The sequence below is a fragment of the Hibiscus syriacus genome, unplaced genomic scaffold, assembly GCF_006381635.1.
Source record: "Hibiscus syriacus cultivar Baekdansim isolate YM2019G1 unplaced genomic scaffold, ASM638163v2 tig00110959_pilon, whole genome shotgun sequence".
NCBI classification, from domain to species: domain Eukaryota; kingdom Viridiplantae; phylum Streptophyta; class Magnoliopsida; order Malvales; family Malvaceae; genus Hibiscus; species Hibiscus syriacus.
The window spans coordinates 214732-235963 of NW_024062934.1; the positions used below are offsets into that span (position 1 = coordinate 214732).

The 21232-nt window shown below is 33.1% G+C and overlaps 1 protein-coding gene across 2 annotated transcripts; it reads left to right on the forward strand.

Annotated features, from left to right (window-relative positions):
• The first annotated feature begins 16578 nt into the window (after nucleotides 1-16578).
• LOC120148470 lies at nucleotides 16579-19446 on the forward strand. 2 transcript variants are annotated; one of them, XM_039161582.1, is made up of 6 exons: nucleotides 16579-16671; nucleotides 16810-16978; nucleotides 17137-17820; nucleotides 18170-18617; nucleotides 18720-18801; nucleotides 19075-19446. In XM_039161582.1, exons 1-6 carry the CDS (start codon nucleotides 16642-16644, stop codon nucleotides 19279-19281), a joined length of 1620 nt encoding a protein of 539 aa, XP_039017513.1. In that variant the 5' UTR covers nucleotides 16579-16641; the 3' UTR covers nucleotides 19282-19446. The 2 variants fall into 2 exon arrangements, with proteins under 2 accessions (XP_039017513.1, XP_039017512.1); XM_039161581.1 differs by lacking the exon at nucleotides 16579-16671 and having other exon boundaries at nucleotides 16692-16978.
• Nucleotides 19447-21232: the final 1786 nt, after the last annotated feature.

Genomic DNA, 21232 nt, shown 5'->3' on the forward strand with positions numbered 1-21232 from the left:
TTAGAACCATTCTTGCTGGGGAGGGTTCCCTATAGGTTGCTTGGCTTAACCACTATGTTTTCAAGCAGGATGATTTCTGGTCAGTGGACATCAAATCCTCTGCTAGTTGGAGTCTCAAAAAGCTCCTCCAGCTTAGAACCGAGGCTCATCAAGTTTTTCTCCTTCTGCTAACAACGTCAGTATTATATGGGACTCACTTCGGGAAAAGAAGGAAAAAGTCCCTTGGTAGAAACTGCTATGGTTTCCCCTGCATATCCCCAAACACAGCATGATTTCTTGGATGGCTTTCCTTGACAAGCTCCCAACAAAGGACAGTATGCTGAGCTTGGGACTCATCAACGAACGCCATTGTGTTTTTTGCAATTCTGAACTGGAAACTAGGGACCATCTTTTTTTTCGATTGCACTACAGCTGCCACCATTTGGAAAGCAGTTTATTCTCTGTCTGGTTTACAGCTCCCGATCTATTCATGGGAGGTCTTCTTGGCATGGGCATACTCTATGTGGAAAGGCAAATCTTTACTCACGGTTGTCATGAAGCTTGCTCTCAATGCTGTCATCTACATAATTTGGGAAGAAAGAAACAAAAGGGTGTTTCAAAGCCGATCAAAGTCTACAGGAGCCATTATAAAGTCCATTAAAGACACTGTTAATTTGCAAAAAAGGGGGGGAAATTTCAACAGAATTGATAGTGTTAATATTTCTTTATACAATCATTGGGGTATAGAAATCACTGAATCTTTTGTAAGATAGGTTTTTGTTTTGGATCCCTGATTGTGTTTTTGTATCTGACATTGTTCCTTGGATAATATAATCTGACTTATCAAAAAAAATCAGTTTTAATCGAATTAATCGACTGAATTAACCAAATTAACCGAATTAGTTGGAAATATTAAATATTTAATATAAAATATATATTATTTAAAATTTCGTTAATTCGATTAATCGACCGATTAACCGAACTTTGTTCAATTTGGTTAATTATTTTTGAAAAAATTTGGTTCGATTAATGGTTAAGTGAAAAAATTTAGATTAATAATTTTTTTAAATTCGGTTTGGATGGTTAATTGAACCAATCGATTGAAAAGCCCTAGGACGCATTCCCTCTAGTTTAACAAACGTCAAACAACTTAAATTATATGGAGGTAGAGGCTTGCATCTTCCTGCTCACTTAACTTTCCATAAGCATGTTACGGGTGTTAGTTTTTAAGATTAGTTCTCAAAATCCTAGCCAAGCTAACAACTCGTCAGCCTCCTGGAGGTTTCTAATAACTTTAATATATACTGTTTAGCATTTTTTTTTCCTAGCAATTTCAACATTTCTGGCACACCGCACACTCTGTAAAATGATTGTCATGTCTGTTAATTTCAAGTGAACATTTGTCTCATCTAGTGGCCGCTCTTGACACGGCTACTGAATTTCCACGGCCCTTGCTAACCATCTCCTAGCTAGATTGTCACATGCCTCAAATCAGGCAGTGTTTTCTCTGATTCTTTTTATGAACGAGGACAAGTTAGTATTTCCCATCTAAGGACGGATGTGAAATTGGAAGAGATAATTTAATTTTTATAATTTTAAGAGAGACGTAATTTTTTAAATTCGAATGGGAATGAAATTTTAAAATATTATAATCTGGAATAAATTATAAATAAAAATTATTTAAAATATATGATAATTTATTTTATTTTTTTAAAATAACCGCTCATATGCTTCCCTCTCTGGTTACATTCCCGCCCACCCACATTGGCAGGTCCACATTCAATGGAATTTCAACAGTAAAATCAAGTTTTAAGAAGAGCTGTTCCTCTCTGCACGTGTTCACGTTAGGCCGAAAGTCTACGGAATGTCTGGTTGGTCTAAAGTTTCAGCAATTAGTTGAGAAATCTTGACAAGGCTTGGATACTTCTCATGAAACATACGGACAAATGTATGAAAAATGTGGACTGTCCTGCCACCCTAAATAAATTCTAATAAATATATAAATTACAGGTTATTTGACCTTTTTTTCAGCCATCTACTAATTTGTGAACCATATTTCCTCCCTCCAAAAGACTTTTTAGGGGTAAAACTATGTTTTCATTGTTATTGTCCGATTTATTTTACATACTTTATTTATTTTAATCTCATTTTGTATAATCAGTCTCACACGTCAGTTGTTTCAAAGGCACAATTAGAGGCCAATCTCAAGCCGCATTCATTGGCTTTTTGCTTACGATATGCCATTAAAGTTGGCAGATGGGCACAATCTCATATCGCCAAACGACTAACGAGTCCCCACAAGCCAAATTATACTTGGCATCTTCAAACAAAACGTTCATCACTGTTTGAACAACATTTCTTTGGAAAAACAATAGGGGACTTGCTAGAAGTTGGATTAACCACATCTGGACAAATTGTGATTGAGACTTGAATAATTATTAATTCATGGGATTCGTCACAAAAGTTTTACACCAAGATTTAACCTAAATTTAATCAAGGGGGTATGAGGCCTACCCGGGACGTCTATGACAATGTGCATGCCCTAAAATACAAAAAGAACAGGGATCAGTGGGTGTGACAAAGGGAACATTACACGTGATTAGATATCAACACCCGCTATTAATTCACGCAGCCCCACGTACACCCATTGTTTTATTATTGTATAAAGAATTTTTTGGAAAACTTACCTTTGACGTTTGAACAACTATTTATTAAAAGCTCGTAGGAAATAAAGGATCCCATATCATTAAAATTATTACAAGAGCCTTTAACTTTTCTCCTGGGGCAGTGGATTAATGGATAATGTATTCATTTCCTTTTTTAATTAGGGAATTGTTGATGAGTTTAATGCCCTTAATTCTTAAATATACACTTGCAAAAGGTACTTGGAATCATAGAAAGCAAACGATGTGGTTAGTGGTTACTTTTTTTACAGAAGGAACTAGGGTTTTTGATGCATTGAATTTTGCAACCTAAAATATTTAATAACGGAAAAAAAAGAGTCTTAATCAAGGGGTTGTGAAAATTTACTGGGCGAAGATAAATTTTTAAAATGCTCATTATCCTAAAAAAAAATTGCCCATTATGTATATTGGACGAACATGGTGATGTGAGCCATGTAGTGTAGTTTATTCATCGAAGGTGTAATACCATGTTTCAGTTGTATAAATTATAATCATAAAATTATATAAATTTAAATTGTAATTATTTAATTATCTAAATTTAAACTTTAAAATAAAATTAAAGATTTAATTACATAAGTAATCACACTAACTGTTCCCTTCCTCTTGAATTTTTTTGAACAACTTTTATTTAAAAGAGAAATAATTTTTTTTATTCTTAATAGGTATTGAATTCACAACTTAAAAGAGAACGAATGACGTCAACTAAAAATATAATTAAAATCTTTAATCATATAAATTTAATTGAAATCATAAAATATAACTATCGTCTAAACACCTTACAGAACATATACACTGAAGTCCGATCTCAATATACACTTTAAATTAAACATGAATCATAGAATATAAAAGTTATAATTTAAAAACGACTCAAATCTAAAATTGATTTAAATCAAAATAAATCCAATCTAATACTGGTCCAAATCTAAAATCAATAGCTTAAAATTAATTTAAGAAATTTATATTCATATTGACAGATTTTGAAATTAACCGGACCTGCCCTTTGACAGGTCTAATATTGTAGATCTTGAAGCTCTAGATTAAGTTAATATTTTTTTACATTTAATTTATTCAAAATTTTAATTAAGAAGGATATTGTAAGATTGAATCAGATTTTTAATTAATCATACTTAAAAATATATAACCTTTACTTGAACCTCAATTTAATTTGAGTTTAGGATAATTTTATTTGACCTAAAACTCGACAAGTCTTTTAAAATAAAATTTTAACTTGACCTAATCCGATAAAAATATGTTTATAAAAGAAATTAATTTTATTTGATAAAATAAACATTTAATTGAAAAAATAATGTAGAGATGTTATTATAATTATCATAAAATATATAAGATATAATTATATTTTTTAGTCAAATTAGATATAATATTTTTCATACCTAACTCAAATTAGACTTGACTCGAGTCCTATGTTTTTTTTAAATATGACCCAATTAAGTCAATTCATATCAAAAGTCATCATATTTCAATCTTGTGTTCACCCCTAATGTTGATGTTATAAAAAACTTTTAAATTTTTTGATATGATTGGGTAACACATAAATAATATTATAATATTACTAAGTTTGGAGCATATAGTGTAAGCTTCAAAACAGTATTATTAATAGTAGTTAAGAATGAAATTTTCCTTTTTTAAAAGTTAAAAATTATTCAAAAAAATATTATTATTAACTTTGTGGTTGAAGCATTTAAATTTGAGAAAATAACCTCAGTGACCAAAAATCCCATATAATATACGATTTTAACCAACTTTTTCTGGATTTGCCAAAATGACCAACAAAATCGCAATGCGATCGCTAATTCGCAACGCGATCTCCATTATCGCAAATCAGTTTCCAGATTCGCAACGCGATTATGACTATCGCAATGCGATTTTCCAATTTCGCGTTGCGATTTTCCCAATTCGCAATGCGAGTAAGTAAATCGCAACGCGAATTTGGAAAATCGCAATGCGATACTGACTATCGCAACGCGATAATACAAAATCGCAACGCGATACTGACTTTCGCAACGCGATACTTACTTTCGTAACGAGATGCTGACTTTCGCAACGAGATAATACATAATCGCAATGCGATTTTCAAAGCGCCATTAGTATCACAACGCGTATTTTATTTTCAAATTCCAAACACGAATATTAATATATTGGAACACTGAATCATCCACAGTATATCCCGTAATCACAACTCATAACCTAAAACCTAAAATCACAACTCAATCTCATCTCCATCTCTCACTCTCTCACGCATCTCCGACGAAATCCGTCCCCATCTCCGGTGAAATCCGTCTATCTCCATCTCTCAGAGCCACCCTCACAATCAGAAATGGAAAATCAACCAAATCAACCACCGAGGGTTAGTTTTTTTAATTATTTTCTTTTTGAAATTTTTACATTATTATTAGGTTTTTCATATTGAAATTGATGATAAGTTTACTGGTAATTTCAATAATAAATTAACCATTACACTTAGATTGCTTATTAAATCAACCGAGAATCGCAACGCGAAATGAAAATCGCAACGACAAAATCGCAACACAATTTTATTCTCTCGTTGCGATAGTCAAATTCACGTTGCGATAGTCATTTTCGTGTTGCGATTTTCATTTTCAGAAACTATTCTTCTTCTGCAAATTGAAACTTGAATGAATTGCATTACTTCAACCAAAAAACAAAGACAAATACGAAATTCACAGTGTTGCAAATTTAAGTTTGAAGAATAAACTACTACTCTTTATGTTTATTATTGTTTTTGGTATATCTTCACAGTGTAGTTTTTGGTATATCTAACTTAGTATGTTTATTGTTTTTGTAGAACTTTTATTCGGCTCAATTGACCTTAAGAAATAAGGTCAGCCTGGCCAAAACAATTGCGTCGAAGCTTTCACCTGCACAAAGAAAAATATTTGAGGATACTTGCTTCGGGCCATGGCTGAAAGTACAACATCCCGGTGGAGATGCGATGTTGACACACCTGTTTCTTCAAACCATGACTAGCGATCTACCAGATACTATACAACGTCGTGATGAAGAGATATGGTTTGATTTTCCACCGGCGTATACGTGTTTTGGGCGGGAGGAGTTTTGCTTAATCACCGGTCTACGCTTCAGAAACGATGATGTAGGTCGGTACACTAGACACATTACCCGCCCATCATGGTTATCCCGGGTTTTTCCTGAGCTGGAGAGGCCGAATCTACACGTGGAAGACCTGACGAGATTATTGAATAAGAAAGATGGTTTTACATAACGTCGATGTTGTCCGAGTATGCCTTCTAATACTTTTACATGCCGGCTTTTTAGGCAGAGAGGCCAGACAACCTATTCCGAATGATCTAATCAAAGTGGTAGAAGACCTAAATGCGTGGAACCTGTTTCTGTGGGGCTCGTATTTATGGAAAGCTACATGGAATAAGTTATCGTCTGCCATGGATGATCGAAAAAGTTTGCATGGCGATGGTTCCAAATACACTTTGACAGGCTTTATTTGGGCCTTTAAGGTAAGAATTTTTATATAATGTTTCCAAAATTATAAGTAATTATTTAACAATTACTAATGTTTGTTATTATATTGTTTGTAGATTTGGATATTTGAGGCCTTTCCCGCCATGAAGACATATGCAATAAAAACTTCAAATGATATTCCCAGAGCTATTTCCTGGAAGAGGAAACGGACCTTGCAATGGGAAGATTTACTATGGTATACGACAATAAATAATGTAAGTTAACATAAATACTACCATATGTTTATAAACAAGTTATTACTAGTACACGTTTAACTTTGTTTGAGCTTTTATATTGTTAGGAAGCCAACACTCCATTACAGAGGCTGACACCCACGGAAGCTGAGCTTGCCACTGATTGGTGGCAAGCTAGTAAGCGTTTTTTTGATGGCACGGATGATGAGCAGCCTCCACTTCGGGAGCCATCACCTCACACAGAGCCATCACCTGATCGAGACTATACACTTCCACAACGATAGGCATCACCTATTCTGTCACATCATCGAGCCTCTTCTCCACCATCACCGCAAGATAGGCGACCGGCAAAGATGCCACGACATTTATCTCCCTGTTCTCCACCTCCACGGGATGAGTTAGGGGAGTTACGTGATAAGGTCAAACCTTGCGTGAGGAGGTCGGTACTTTACGCAAAGACGATGATGCATGGCGTGTTGAGGTGTCTACTTTACGCGGTGAGGTAGCCGCTCTACGTGAGATGGTAGCATCGTTGCAGAATGAGGTTCATACTCTACGCAACGAGGTAAGTTTAAGATTTTTCATATTTAACTTGATAAATTTACTCATAATTTCACTTAGATTAACCATTTCACTTAGATTGCTTAATAAATTCATTCGGTTGCTGCCAATACTGCTAAACTGTTTTTGTTAGTATTTGTTTTTGGTTTTGTTTTTGTCTTTTGGTTGAAGTAATGCAATCCATTCAAGTTTCAATTTGCAGAAGAAGAATAGTTTACTTTCGCAACACGAAAATGACTATCGCAACGCGGAAATGGCTATCGCAATGCGAAATGAAAATCGCAACGACAAAATCGCAATACGAAATGAAAATCGCAACGCGAAATAAAAATCGCAATGCGATTTGTGTTTCGCGTTGCGATTTTGTCGTTGCGATTTTCATTTCGCATTGCGATTTTGTCGTTGAGATTTTCATTTCGCATTGCGATTTTTATTTCGCGTTGCGATAGCCATTTCCGCGTTGCGAAAGTAAGTTTCGTGTTGCGAAAGTAAACTATTCTTCTTCTGGAATGTTTATATATGTTGTCCTTTTAAATGTTTATATAAGTGCTTACTTCTGGAATGTTATCTGATGCATTTTGTGAACTATGATAGAATAATGACTTGGGTGAATACAATGCAAGTTTGAAACATATTTGTCTTTGTTTAATATCATGTCTGTTTATTTACTGATTTATGTATTAATTTTTTTTAGCGGCCCGATAAGGTGGATGCTTTACGTCGGGTTTTCCTTGCACGACGGAGTTCACGCATCAGACGGCGTGCACGTGCTATTACGTCTCCGTTCACCCCAATGGTGCGAAGACTCCGCAAGAAGAAGCCTGACTCACATGTCATCCCTCAAGAGTCCCCTCCAATCGTTCAAGAGGCCCCTATCATCCCTCAAGAGTCCCCCCTCCCACCGTTCAAGAGGCCACTGTCATCGTTGAAGAGGTCCCTCCCACCATTCTAGAGCCCGATTCACATGGGGTAATATATCGAATTATTGAGAAACCCCCACCGTTGCCGGACATGATGGATGAGAGTTGGCTCTCGTATGAGTTACCGGCTAGTACCCTTCCGCTATCTGAAGTGGAGAGGAGACAACTACCGAAAACAATTCTGGATAATACCCTTTGGGCTAAGACCGCAGTTGATTTTTATCTACATGAGAGGAGCCAAGGGTGTTACACTGACATAAGCAAACTCAACGATGAGATGTATTTGTTGCTTAATCGGTCTTGGTGGGGTGTGTTATTAGGGGTTGAAGACAGTGGCTATTTCGATGGGGAGGTAAGTCTTATATTTGTCTTATATATGATTTTGATTAATTTTTTAAAAATTAATGTAATTCACTAATATATGTCTTTTTTTGTAAAACAGCATATCGATGCGTGGGTGTCACGTCTTCTAATAATAAGGAAGCTTAGGAAAAATAAAAAAAAATCGCGATATACAATAATGCCGGCGGCTTTTCACGCAGTTCACTTGAAGAATCAACGAGATGAATCATTTTCGTTGGGCAATGGACAAGCTAAACTTTATCCTGCATGGTGGGAGGTCGATAAGGTTAGTGTTTATTTTTTAAATTTTTTAAAGGTGTTCATAAATAAGTGCGCAAATAAATGAATTATTACTTATGATTGCAGGTATTTATCCCTGTTTTGGAACGTCGTCATTGGCTTCTCGTCCAACTTCAGCTCCCATCCCTGAAGATAATAGTATATGACAGCATGATAAATTACATATCACTGTCTGATTTGAGAGATATTATCAAGGGATGGAGCTCTCATTTGGCTAAATTCTTTGATGGGTTTAATTATTGGACTCATTCTGGACACAAGAAGCCAAAGAAGTTCAATGTCACAGTTGTCAGAGACGAGACCGCGCCACAACAATCGCCGGGAGCCAGAGGGGATTGTGGTCCTCTCGTATGCATGTGCTTGGCGCGTTTGACGACGGGAAGCACAGAGTTTCTACCTCCCACCGATAGAGATAGAGCTGTAGTAAGCTTGTGGTTTCGGCATTATATGGCTAGAGCGATATATTCGAGACGCTGCCTACCTGCATCCGCCTTATGAAAGTATCCATTGTTAATTGGTAAGTCAAATGCAAGTTTTGTTAACATATATACTCCTTTTGGTTTGAAAATGTTTGGTTAAGTACCTAGAATTCAATAATTTGTTGTTTGTAGGTTTTAGATGTGTAGGAAGTCTTGTTTGAGCAAATGTTTGGTTTCTGCAGGTTAATCCTTAAGTGAGCTGCGTGAAATAGATGTACGGGTGCAAAAGTTGATTCATTGATTCAATAATTGATGAGGAAATAAGAATTATTATTATTTTTTGATTGTTTAATTGATTTGTAAAAAATGATTTGTAAATGTTGATTTGTTTAATTGATGTGTACATAATTCTTATTTGTGCTTGTTTAATTGATTGAAATATAATAGTTGATTTGTTGATTTTCAATCTGCATTATGTTGAAGGAAAAATAGACTATCGCAACACGAAACTGACTATCGCAACGAGAGAATCGCAATGCGAAATGAAAATCGCAATGCGAAATGAAAATCGCAATGCGAAATGAAAATCGCAATGCGAAATGAAAATCGCAATGCGAAATGAAAATCGCAATGCGAAATGAAAATCGCAACGAGAAAATCGCAATGCGATTTTCATTTCGCATTGCGATTTTCACGTTGCGATAGCCATTTTCGCGTTGCGATAGCCATTTTCGCGTTGCGATTTCCCCGTTGCGATAGTCAAATGAATGTCTAATAAGTGATAGCAACTGAACAGATCATAGAAATGTTCAAACTCAAGTTACTAATACATGCCTAACTGAAAATGTTAAAAGTGCACACATAAAATACACATAATACAACGTTTGCATTTAAAAATCACCTAAGTTAACAGTCCCAAAAGGTGAAGCCGGTTGTGATTGGGATTTTGAAGATGATTGCGATTTTGATTGCCTTTTACTTGACACCATATGAGCTTTGGATTTTGATGAGGATCCATATTTTGGTAGAGGAAAAGATGATTGTGATGGCATTGGTGAACCACATGTCAACCTTGTATGACCACTTTCCTTGCATCGACTACATGTCGATCTCTTCTTCTCTTCACCCTTAGACAGTATACGATCGATACTTTTTGGTCGGCCAGGTAGCCTTCTGTCCATGGCTAGTGGTAAAACTGTTTGTAAGTCATCTGATATGTCCCACTCAGAAGGATGTGGAATAGGGTAGACAATCTCGACATAAGTCTGTCGATATACTTCTATAGTGTAGCAATCCATAGCGTATGTGCTTGAATCATCTTGGTTTAGATGAAGAGCAACTTTTATAACATGGCCACACGGATAACCAGATGTTTGCCATTTCATACAACTACACGGATAACCAAAAAATTTGTGTTGCGAAACTAAAACATGTTGCGAACTTTGAAAATCACATTGCGATTCTGTATTATCTCGTTACGATAGTCAGAATCTCGTTGCGAAAGTCAGAATCGCGTTGCGAAAGTCAAAATCGCGTTGCGAAAGTCAGTATCGCGTTGCGATTTTGTATTATCGCGTTGCGATAGTCAGTATCGCATTGCGATTTTCCAAATTCGCATTGCGATTTTCCAAATTCGCATTGCGATTTACTTATTCGCATTGCGAATTGGGAAAATCGCAAAGCGAAATTGGAAAATCGCATTGCGATAGTCATAATCGCGTTGCGAATCTGGAAACTGATTTGCGATAATGGAGATCGCGTTGCGAATTAGCGATCGCATTGCGATTTTGTTGGTCATTTTGGCAAATCCAGAAAAAGTTGGTTAAAATCGTATATTATATGGGATTTTTGGTCACTGAGGTTATTTTCTCTTTAAATTTTAAGGTAAATTACACGGATTATCAATGTACTTTACTCTATTTCTTATTTCACTCATTGAACTTTATACATTTAACGTTTTTGGTCACTTGAACGTTTCCCCCACTAATGACCATTTCCCGTACTCCCACCACTTCCGTCTCCAGCCCACCTGCACGATGATAGAGCGACTGAAAGGGATCACCACCTAGGTTTCAGTTAGAACTGGGCAAGGAACTTAGTGGTGAAGGCGGTGAGGTGCAACGATGATGTAATCGGTCGAAAAATCGCAAAAAACAGCAAAGACTTTGTTATGTTTTTTTGACGAAACTTCGATCAGTCCTCGATGGCAAACAACGACAGTTCAAGAAGCGGGGTCGGTAGGGGTTTTATCGGAGCACGAAGACGCTTCGGATGCCATAGGCGGTGACACTCACCAACAAACAGTGATTGACGACCGAAGATGATGGATCGAAAGGGTGAGTTTCTGGAAATGGCTGTTAGTGGGGGAAACGGCCGAGTGACCAAATTTGTCAATTATATTAAGTTCAGTGATGAAATCGATCAATTTTAAAATACAGCGAGTAAAATAGAAAATTGAGTAAAATACAGTGATGATCCGTATAATTTACCATAAGTTTTATATAGAGAGAGAAGTGTTTGGATTGTGAATTTACAGAAAACAAAGAGACGGTGAAAAGGTTGATATGTAGGAAGTAGATTTGGTAGAAGGTCATGTCAATGACACACACTGTAAGCACCATTCACCGGGATTGTCTCAGGAAAGGCGGGTTAATACACGGCTAATATACGGCAGTACCGGATACATTAAAATGTATTTAATAAATTCGGTTTAGCGGTACCTATTATGTTGACAACTAATAATGTTTTAGGTAGAAAATATGAAAAACTATTAAAAAATTTGGTAACCGGTAAACTTTGGTTATCGGTAAGTATCTATCATTTTTATAAAAGTGTCCATACTTTTAACATATCAAGTAAATTTTACCGGTTTTATCATAATGAATCTGGTTTTGTCATATTTTTACTTGTTATATTGTAAAGTATCTATCCTTTTTATAAAAGTGTCCATACTTATTTCACTGTGAAAATATATTTATTATTATCTTTGGTTAATATTGTTAAATTTAAATTCTAAATAATATTTTATAAAATATCAAAACAATCAAATAATTTTGTGTGTAAATAAAATTATTAAATTAATATTGTAGGTGGAAAACATAAAACACTATTAAAAAAAATTGAAACATAAATTACATAACTTTAAAAAAAGTATATATCATTTTTATAAAAGTGTCTATACTTATTTCACTGTGGAAAACATATTTATTATTATCTTTGGTTAATATTGTTAAATTTAAATTCTAAATATATTTTATAAAATATCAAATAATCAAATAATTTTTTGTAAATGAAATTATTAAATTAATATTGTAGGTGGAAAACATGAAACACTATTAAAAAAATTGAAACATAAATTACATAACTTTAAAAAAAGTATATATCATTTTTATAAAAGTGTCCATACTTATTTCACTGTGGAAAACATATTTATTATTATCTTTGGTTAATATTGTTAAATTTAAATTCTAAATAATATTTTATAAAATATCAAATAATCAAATAATTTTTTGTGTAAATGAAATTATTAAATTAATATTGTAGGTGGAAAACATGAAACACTATCTTAAAAAAATTGAAACACTATTAATTTTTTGTGTCTATCCTTTTTATAAAAGTGTCCATACTTTTTTCATTGTGGAAAACATTAATTTAAGGTTATCGTTTGAGTGAATTTTAAGATATTAATTTAGTAATTATAGGCGTCTAATGATTTATTTTTTACGTTACGATATATATTATTATTAAATTAAAAATAATAAACATATATATTACATATTTATTATTATCTTTGGTTAATATTGTTAAATTTAAATTCTAAATATTATTTTATAAAATATCAAAACAATCAAATAATTTTTTGTGTAAATGAAATTATTAAATTAATATTGTAGGTGGAAAACATAAAACACTATTAAAAAAAATTGAAACATAAATTACATAACTTTAAAAAAAGTGTCGATCCTTTTTATAAAAAGTATGGACACTTTCAATATAATAGGTAAAAATATGATGTAATAGGTAGCGCTTATATAATGTAATAGGTATCGTTTATATAATGTAATAGGTAGTTGTAAAGTGTCTATCCTTTTTATAAAAGTGTCCATACTTTTTTCATTGTGGAAAACATTAATTTAAGGTTATCGTTTGAGTGAATTTTAAGATATTAATTTAGTAATTATAGGCGTCTAATGATTTATTTTTTACGTTACGGTATATATTATTATTAAATTAAAAACAATAAAAATATATTACATATTTATTATTATCTTTGGTTAATATTGTTAAATTTAAATACTAAATAATATTTTATAAAATATCAAAACAATCAAATATTTTTTTTGTGTAAATGAAATTATTAAATTAATATTGTAGGTGGAAAACATGAAACACTGTTAAAAAAAGTTGGAACATAAATTACATAACTTTTAAAAAAAGTATCGATCCTTTTTATAAAAGTATGGACACTTTCAATATAATAGGTAAAAATATGATGTAATAGGTAGCGCTTATATAATGTAATAGGTATCGTTTATATAATGTAATAGGTAGTTGTAAAGTATCTATCCTTTTTATAAAAGTGTCCATACTTTTTTCATTGTGGAAAACATTAATTTAAGGTTATCGTTTGAGTGAATTTTAAGATATTAATTTAGTAATTATAGGCGTCTAATGATTTATTTTTTACGTTACAATATATATTATTATTATATTAAAAACAATAAACATATATTACATATTTATTATTATCTTTGGTTAATATTGTTAAATTTAAATTCTAAATATTATTTTATAAAATATCAAAACAATCAAATAATTTTTTGTGTAAATGAAATTATTAAATTAATATTGTAGGTGGAAAACATGAAACACTATTAAAAAAATTGAAACATAAATTACATAACTTTAAAAAAAGTGTCGATCCTTTTTATAAAAAGTATGGACACTTTCAATATAATAGGTAAAAATATGATGTAATAGGTAGCGCTTATATAATGTAATAGGTATCATTTATATAATGTAATAGGTAGTTGTAAAGTATCTATCCTTTTTATAAAAGTGTCCATACTTTTTTCACTGTGGAAAACATTAATTTAAGGTTATCTTTTGTGTGAGTTTTAAGATATTAATTTAGTAATTATAGGCGTCTAATGATTTATTTTTTACGTTACGGTATATATTATTATTAAATTAAAAACAATAAAAATATATATTACATATTTATTATTATCTTTGGTTAATATTGTTAAATTTAAATACTAAATAATATTTTATAAAATATCAAAATAATCAAATATTTTTTTTGTGTAAATGAAATTATTAAATTAATATTGTAGGTGGAAAACATGAAACACTGTTAAAAAAAGTTGGAACATAAATTACATAACTTTTAAAAAAAGTATCGATCCTTTTTATAAAAAGTATGGACACTTTCAATATAATAGGTAAAAATATGATGTAATAGGTAGCGCTTATATAATGTAATAGGTATCGTTTATATAATGTAATAGGTAGTTGTAAAGTATCTATCCTTTTTATAAAAGTGTCCATACTTTTTTCATTGTGGAAAACATTAATTTAAGGTTATCGTTTGAGTGAATTTTAAGATATTAATTTAGTAATTATAGGCGTCTAATGATTTATTTTTTACGTTACAATATATATTATTATTATATTAAAAACAATAAACATATATATTACATATTTATTATTATCTTTGGTTAATATTGTTAAATTTAAATTCTAAATATTATTTTATAAAATATCAAAACAATCAAATAATTTTTTGTGTAAATGAAATTATTAAATTAATATTGTAGGTGGAAAACATGAAACACTATTAAAAAAATTGAAACATAAATTACATAACTTTAAAAAAAGTGTCGATCCTTTTTATAAAAAGTATGGACACTTTCAATATAATAGGTAAAAATATGATGTAATAGGTAGCGCTTATATAATGTAATAGGTATCGTTTATATAATGTAATAGGTAGTTGTAAAGTGTCTATCCTTTTTATAAAAGTGTCCATACTTTTTTCATTGTGGAAAACATTAATTTAAGGTTATCGTTTGAGTGAATTTTAAGATATTAATTTAGTAATTATAGGCGTCTAATGATTTATTTTTTACGTTACGATATATATTATTATTAAATTAAAAATAATAAACATATATTACATATTTATTATTATCTTTGGTTAATATTGTTAAATTTAAATTCTAAATATTATTTATAAATATCAAAACAATCAAATAATTTTTTGTGTAAATGAAATTATTAAATTAATATTGTAGGTGGAAAACATAAAACAATATTAAAAAAAATTGAAACATAAATTACATAACTTTAAAAAAAGTGTCGATCCTTTTTATAAAAAGTATGGACACTTTCAATATAATAGGTAAAAATATGATGTAATAGGTAACGCTTATATAATGTAATAGGTATCGTTTATATAATGTAATAGGTAGTTGTAAAGTATCTATCCTTTTTATAAAAGTGTCCATACTTTTTTTCACTGTGGAAAATATTAATTTAAGGTTATCTTTTGAGTGAGTTTTAAGATATTAATTTAGTAATTATAGGCGTCTAATGATTTATTTTTACGTTACGATATATATTATTAAATTAAAAACAATAAACATATATATTACATATTTATTATTATCTTTGGTTAATATTGTTAAATTTAAATTCTAAATATTATTTTATAAAATATCAAAACAATCAAATAATTTTTTGTGCAAATGAAATTATTAAATTAATATTGTAGGTGAAAAACATGAAACACTATTAAAAAAAATTGAAACATAAATTACATAACTTTAAAAAAATTATCGATCCTTTTTATAAAAAGTATGGACACTTTCAACATATTATAATGTAATAGGTAAATTTGCAATGCTATCGGTATAAATATACCGGTTTACTTATAAAATAGGTAAATATAAGCCTACCTATTACATTATATAAGCGCTACCTAGTATGTTATTGTACTTTATAATATTTTCGGTTAAATAATATAACATAACCGGTCTAAATTTTAACCGGTCACTTGTTTTACCGGTCACGCCGTATATTAGCCGTTTTTTAGATGCGGCACCGCAGAACTACCCACCATTCACCATTCACGCACAAATACATTCTTTATTTGCCCTCTAGATTTCCTCACTTTCCACTTTTCTGCCCTTGTCTTGTCATTCCTCAAAGTATCCCTGTCATCAAAAGTTCAATCAATCAGATTTTCTGATAATTATGAATTTATATTACAAATTATATTTTCAAATACGACTCCATAAAATGCATACGTGTCGGGAAAATTAATGTTGTCCACGTTGGTCAAACATTGGAAAAGTGAGGACCACCCATAAAGGTAATCAGTCAAAATTTCCAGCTCCATGCTGCTTAAAAAATGATCTTTAAATTTAATGATTAGACTCTATTGATATGCTCCACAATCTGTCATTATTAATCATTCTACCTATGATTTAATTACTGTCGTCCTCGTTATGCTTAATCCTCTAATTTCCTTTAAATTTTGTTTAGTTTATCATCAACACCCTTATACGGCCACGTCATCTGGGCCCATCGAGGTGATGATGTGGCGCGAGATCAAAACCTGAATGTATAGAGAATCTTGCAAGTGTAACGAGGGTCATGATTTGAACATTGGAAGGGTAGTATTTAGAGCCCGACTAGTGTTGACAGCAACAGACAGAGAGATCTAATGGAGTACGAAAGAATAGACAAACCACAGGTAAGCCTTCTTCCTTTAAGCTTTTTTATGTTACTAATGGCTTTTAGGTGGTGAATGGGTTTTTTTTTTCTTCATCTGATCTGGGTTTTAAACAAAGTTGTAAAATTTAATGCTTTTGCTCATATTTTCATACTTCAGAGTGGCATCTCACCGAGTAAATTAAGGATGAAGCTGATGGGGCCTCATCACCATCGAAAGAATAATGGATCGAACAACAATTCTTCAAGAACATCTCCTACTAGGATAAATGATGCTGAGTTTGTCAACAGTCTATTAGCCTCAAAGAATGAAGATTTCGATGAGGAAGGTTTGTTTCTTTTTCTCCCTTTTTTCTCATTTTTATAACGACGATGAAGGACTTCTCTGCTTGTTGCTTGGCCTGGTTTAGGCCCGGGGCTGATGAATATAGCCAAGTGTTTTATAAAATTTGCATGCTGATTTAGAACTTATTTGATTGATATACAGTTCCCAGATTAGATGTTGCACCAGTTAAAAAGTCCTATGAGATAGTGTTGGATTCCAGCCTAAATGATCAGATTTCTAGCCAAGCAAAGGAGTCCCTGACAGAGGAGAACGTGGAATCGAGCTGTGCTAAATTGCAGCAATGCTCAAAGAATGATAATGGTAATTCCAGCGCCATTCATCCAATAAGGACGCTTGAAGATGAAAACCTTGATTATGATAGTAATGCTAGTTCATCAAGCTTTGAGTTCCATAAAGGGGAGAGAGCAGCAGCACACAATTGCCCGACGAGGTCATACTCGAGACCTATGTCATCCAAGTGGAACGATGCAGAGAAATGGATAATGAAGAGGCAAGACGTGGTAGCTAATTGTGCTAAGAATAATGCATTCCACGACCAAGTTAATCGATATCCTCTTATGCATATAGTGAGAGTTGCTCCAGAGTCGGCGAATTATGATTACAGGCTGGTTGCTAATGGCCTAGCCGACAGTAAGAGAGTAGATTTCTATCAGCACGCTGTGCAGATACCATTTAACAAATTCTCTTTTATTCCTTCTGGAGCTCATCCTGTTTCAGCACAATCATGTGGAGGAAACCTACTATGTAATCAGCTTTCTCAGAGTAAGGATTTGAAGGAAGTGGCTCAGTTATCTTGTACAAAAAGTTCTGAAGAAGATACAACCGGTGCATTTTCATATAGAGCCTTTTTAATAGTTTCTGTATGGAATTATATATAAATTTGTAGACTGTGCATGTAGGCGATGTTCTGTGCATCCAGGTTGATTATCATGTGATCACCAAAATAAGCACTTGCATTTTAATGTGATTAAGAACATTGAAATGAGGGTTAGGCCATTATAATTACATATGAATATGCTGAATTCTTATATGAGTCTTGAAACCATAATGTGGGGAGTATAAATAAGGGGTCTACTCCATATTCAGATCGTTTTCCCATTCTGCTGTGTGGATACATTGATCATAGTTTGTTTTATCTATTCTTTATCCCATACCATACGATTTGGCCTTGCAGCTATTCCTGCAATGCGATCAGTTTGTATGAGAGACATGGGAACAGAAATGACCCCTGTTGCAAGTCAAGAGCCTTCTAGGACTGCTACACCTGTAGGGGCAACAACCCCTTTCCGAAGCCCAACATCTTCAATTCCATCTACTCCTTGTAGAGGGGCACCGACATCGACATCTTTGAACCGCAATATAGGCGATGAGTCACAATGTTGCCCTGAAAATGGCAGGAACGCATTGTCTGAGAAAGAAACCAAACTCAAGACAAGAAGAGAGATTGTAGCTCTTGGTGTCCAACTTGGCAAGATGAATATTGCTGCTTGGGCAAGCAAAGACGAGAAGGAAGACAATACATCTTCAGTTGATACCACCCGTATGGAGGAGCTTGTGCGGATCGAATATGAAAAACGAGCAGCAGCATGGGAGGAAGCTGAAAAGTCCAAGCATGCAGCAAGGTCCTGATATGTACCAATACTTTGCAAATTTATGCAGTTCTAATACTTGTTAAACAATTTCCCATTGATTTATTGGTCTGAATGCGTATCTCAATTTCTCAGGTATAAGCGTGAAGAGATCAAAATTCAATCATGGGAGAGTCGGCAGAGAGCAAAACTAGAAGAAGAAATGCGGAGAATAGAGGTATCTGAAATCCTTTTTTTCATCACGTACTCGGAATTAGTTGCAATCGTAACTATTTAAAGATGACTGATCTTTTTTTTATGTAAAATGATAGTATTAAAGAAGATGCTATTTTTAGGTTAAGATCATGCAGTTGAGTTCATTGTCATTACAAATTAATAAAAAATATTTTGAGTCGGGAAAGACTGCAATTATGACAGAGGCTCATTTATGTGGCCGGATGCGGAGCAACAAGTATTGGTAATATAACTATACATGTCTTCCACTTTTCAGGACGAAGTAGATCAAATGAGAATCCAAGCTCAAGCAAAGATGGTGAAGAAGATTGATATGGCTACGCAAAGATCAGAAGAAAAACGAGCAGCAGCCGAAGCTAGAAAGAATAGAGATGCAGAAAAAACAGCTGCTCGAGCAGAATACATTCGAAAAATCGGAAGAATGCCGTCGTCTCATTACATGTGTTGTGGTTGGTTGTCATAATAATAGAGTAAACAATCAATAAAACCAAAGCTTGCTCATACACTTGTTGAGCCAAGTAACATCTTGTAACCTTGTTTTGAGCAGCATTGGTGATGGGGAAGAGGTGTTGTATTTATAGAATGGCCTGAATTATTTTGTGTTGTTTAATTGGGAAGATGAAATGATTAATGCAATTGGTGAAATTAATGTTAATTCCAACACAATTTCAAAAATGTATGATTTTAATAAGAATTAACCTTGACCCTTTCTTATCTTCTTCTCGTTATTATTCCTTATCAATGAAACATATTTTTTCTGAACGAGAAGTGTTAAATTTATGCAAATTGTAACAAGAAATAATTTAAAATAATAAATCTAACATCCTATTGCTTCCAATTTGTAACAACACTTCAAAAACTAAAATTTGAATTCGGAAAAGAAAAAACCTCTGCATATCTCTTAACTTATTACATTCTATGTTTGGATCAACATGTTTCCTTGAAGATACCAGTAGTTGGGGTGTAGACTAATTTGGACTCCTGGACGAATCCATATGGCTTGAAAATTTCCTTGGTGAAGGATAGGCCTATGGTCCATAGTAATGCATGAACATCAGTAATTGTCTCGTTTGGCTTCGGCTTCGGTGAACATATTGAGCTTGTTCAAGTCTCTTTTCCCACTTTCGGGCCACATGTAAAGGGTTAGATCTATCCATCAATATCTGCTTTCTAATCTGGTTGGTTTCCATACTATTTTCAGTAGTCTTTTGAGGGTTTCAAGTTCGTGTGTCCAACTAGTCCTACCCAAACACTGCAATTGTTTTCTGTTTCACGCCATTAGAAACCGGGACCTGACCAATTGCCAAGCAATTTTCTGATCCATGGCCTTGGTTTGGACCAAGCATAAGCTTTTAGGATCAGTGGCTTTAAGTTGGATGCCTTTTGGTTTTTGTATTTGTTCCATGCATTTCGTTTCATGAATGTTGCTGAAAGTAATCAAACGGCCTGTGTACATACAAAGATCTAATACACAAGATTTCTGCTTGTCAAAACAATATCTTCAATCTTCCCCACATTCATGGAGATGTAATGAAGGAGCGATTAACTGTCCTTCAAAACACTGACAAAATCACTCTCCTTCACCAATCACCATTGCCAAATCTCTCACACCTAAATGAATTCTTCCAGTACTTTGGCAACAACAAGATGAGAACACACCAAGCTGCCCATATTATTACTTTTTTTTTTGGCAGAGAACATGGGGGTCTCTCAAGCAAAAGCCATTGATGCGGTGCGAGTTAAAAGGCAAAAAATACATCCTTCTTCAGTCATCCTTCACTTATAAACATAAAGGGGTACGAGAGGATGTTGATGGAAACCCTCCTTTCATTTTGAAATGGGACTATTATTGTTGATGGGTGCCCTACCCTTTTTGTCACCATTTCCACCCCCAAGCACTTGAGTGCTATCCATCTATTGTGAAATGCTATGCCCCCACAACATGTAGTCACAAAAGCACAAAACTAACCCTTAATTTCCATCTTTACATAGTGGCCATCCAGTCCCACCTCCCCTAGAAAAGAGGCCTCAACTAATATCGTAACTTTTTAATTTTATCCCATCTTTTTGGTACAAAGTGATGTAGTTTAGGGATAGAGAGACTGTACAATCTTTTGATTCGATCCTTTAAGTTCGTTGAACACCGATCCCTTAAAAATGTCTGCATATTGGAATTGTGCTAAACTTTAAAAATTCTCTTTCAAATTTATTCAACTCTATCCTCGAATGGAAATGAGGATGTGGCATAAATTCCCATGAAAATTGAATGAGGAAATATGGCTCACATGTCAGGTCGACCGACATCGACCCTGTCCCATCAGTTAGGCCGAGGAATTATTGCAAACCTTCCATTTCATCAGATGCATGTGACTGCCTCCTGTGGTTTTATTTTTGTCAAAAATCTCAGGTGAAAG

Coding starts and splice junctions, on each gene's coding strand:
- LOC120148470 (XM_039161581.1), top strand. CDS start 16,726: ATGGGTTTTTTTTTTCTTCATCTGATCTGGGTTTTAAACAAAGTTGTA. Junction 16,979..17,136: donor TGAAGATTTCGATGAGGAAG/GTTTGTTTCTTT, acceptor ATTGATATACAG/TTCCCAGATTAGATGTTGCA. Junction 18,618..18,719: donor AAGTCCAAGCATGCAGCAAG/GTCCTGATATGT, acceptor TCAATTTCTCAG/GTATAAGCGTGAAGAGATCA.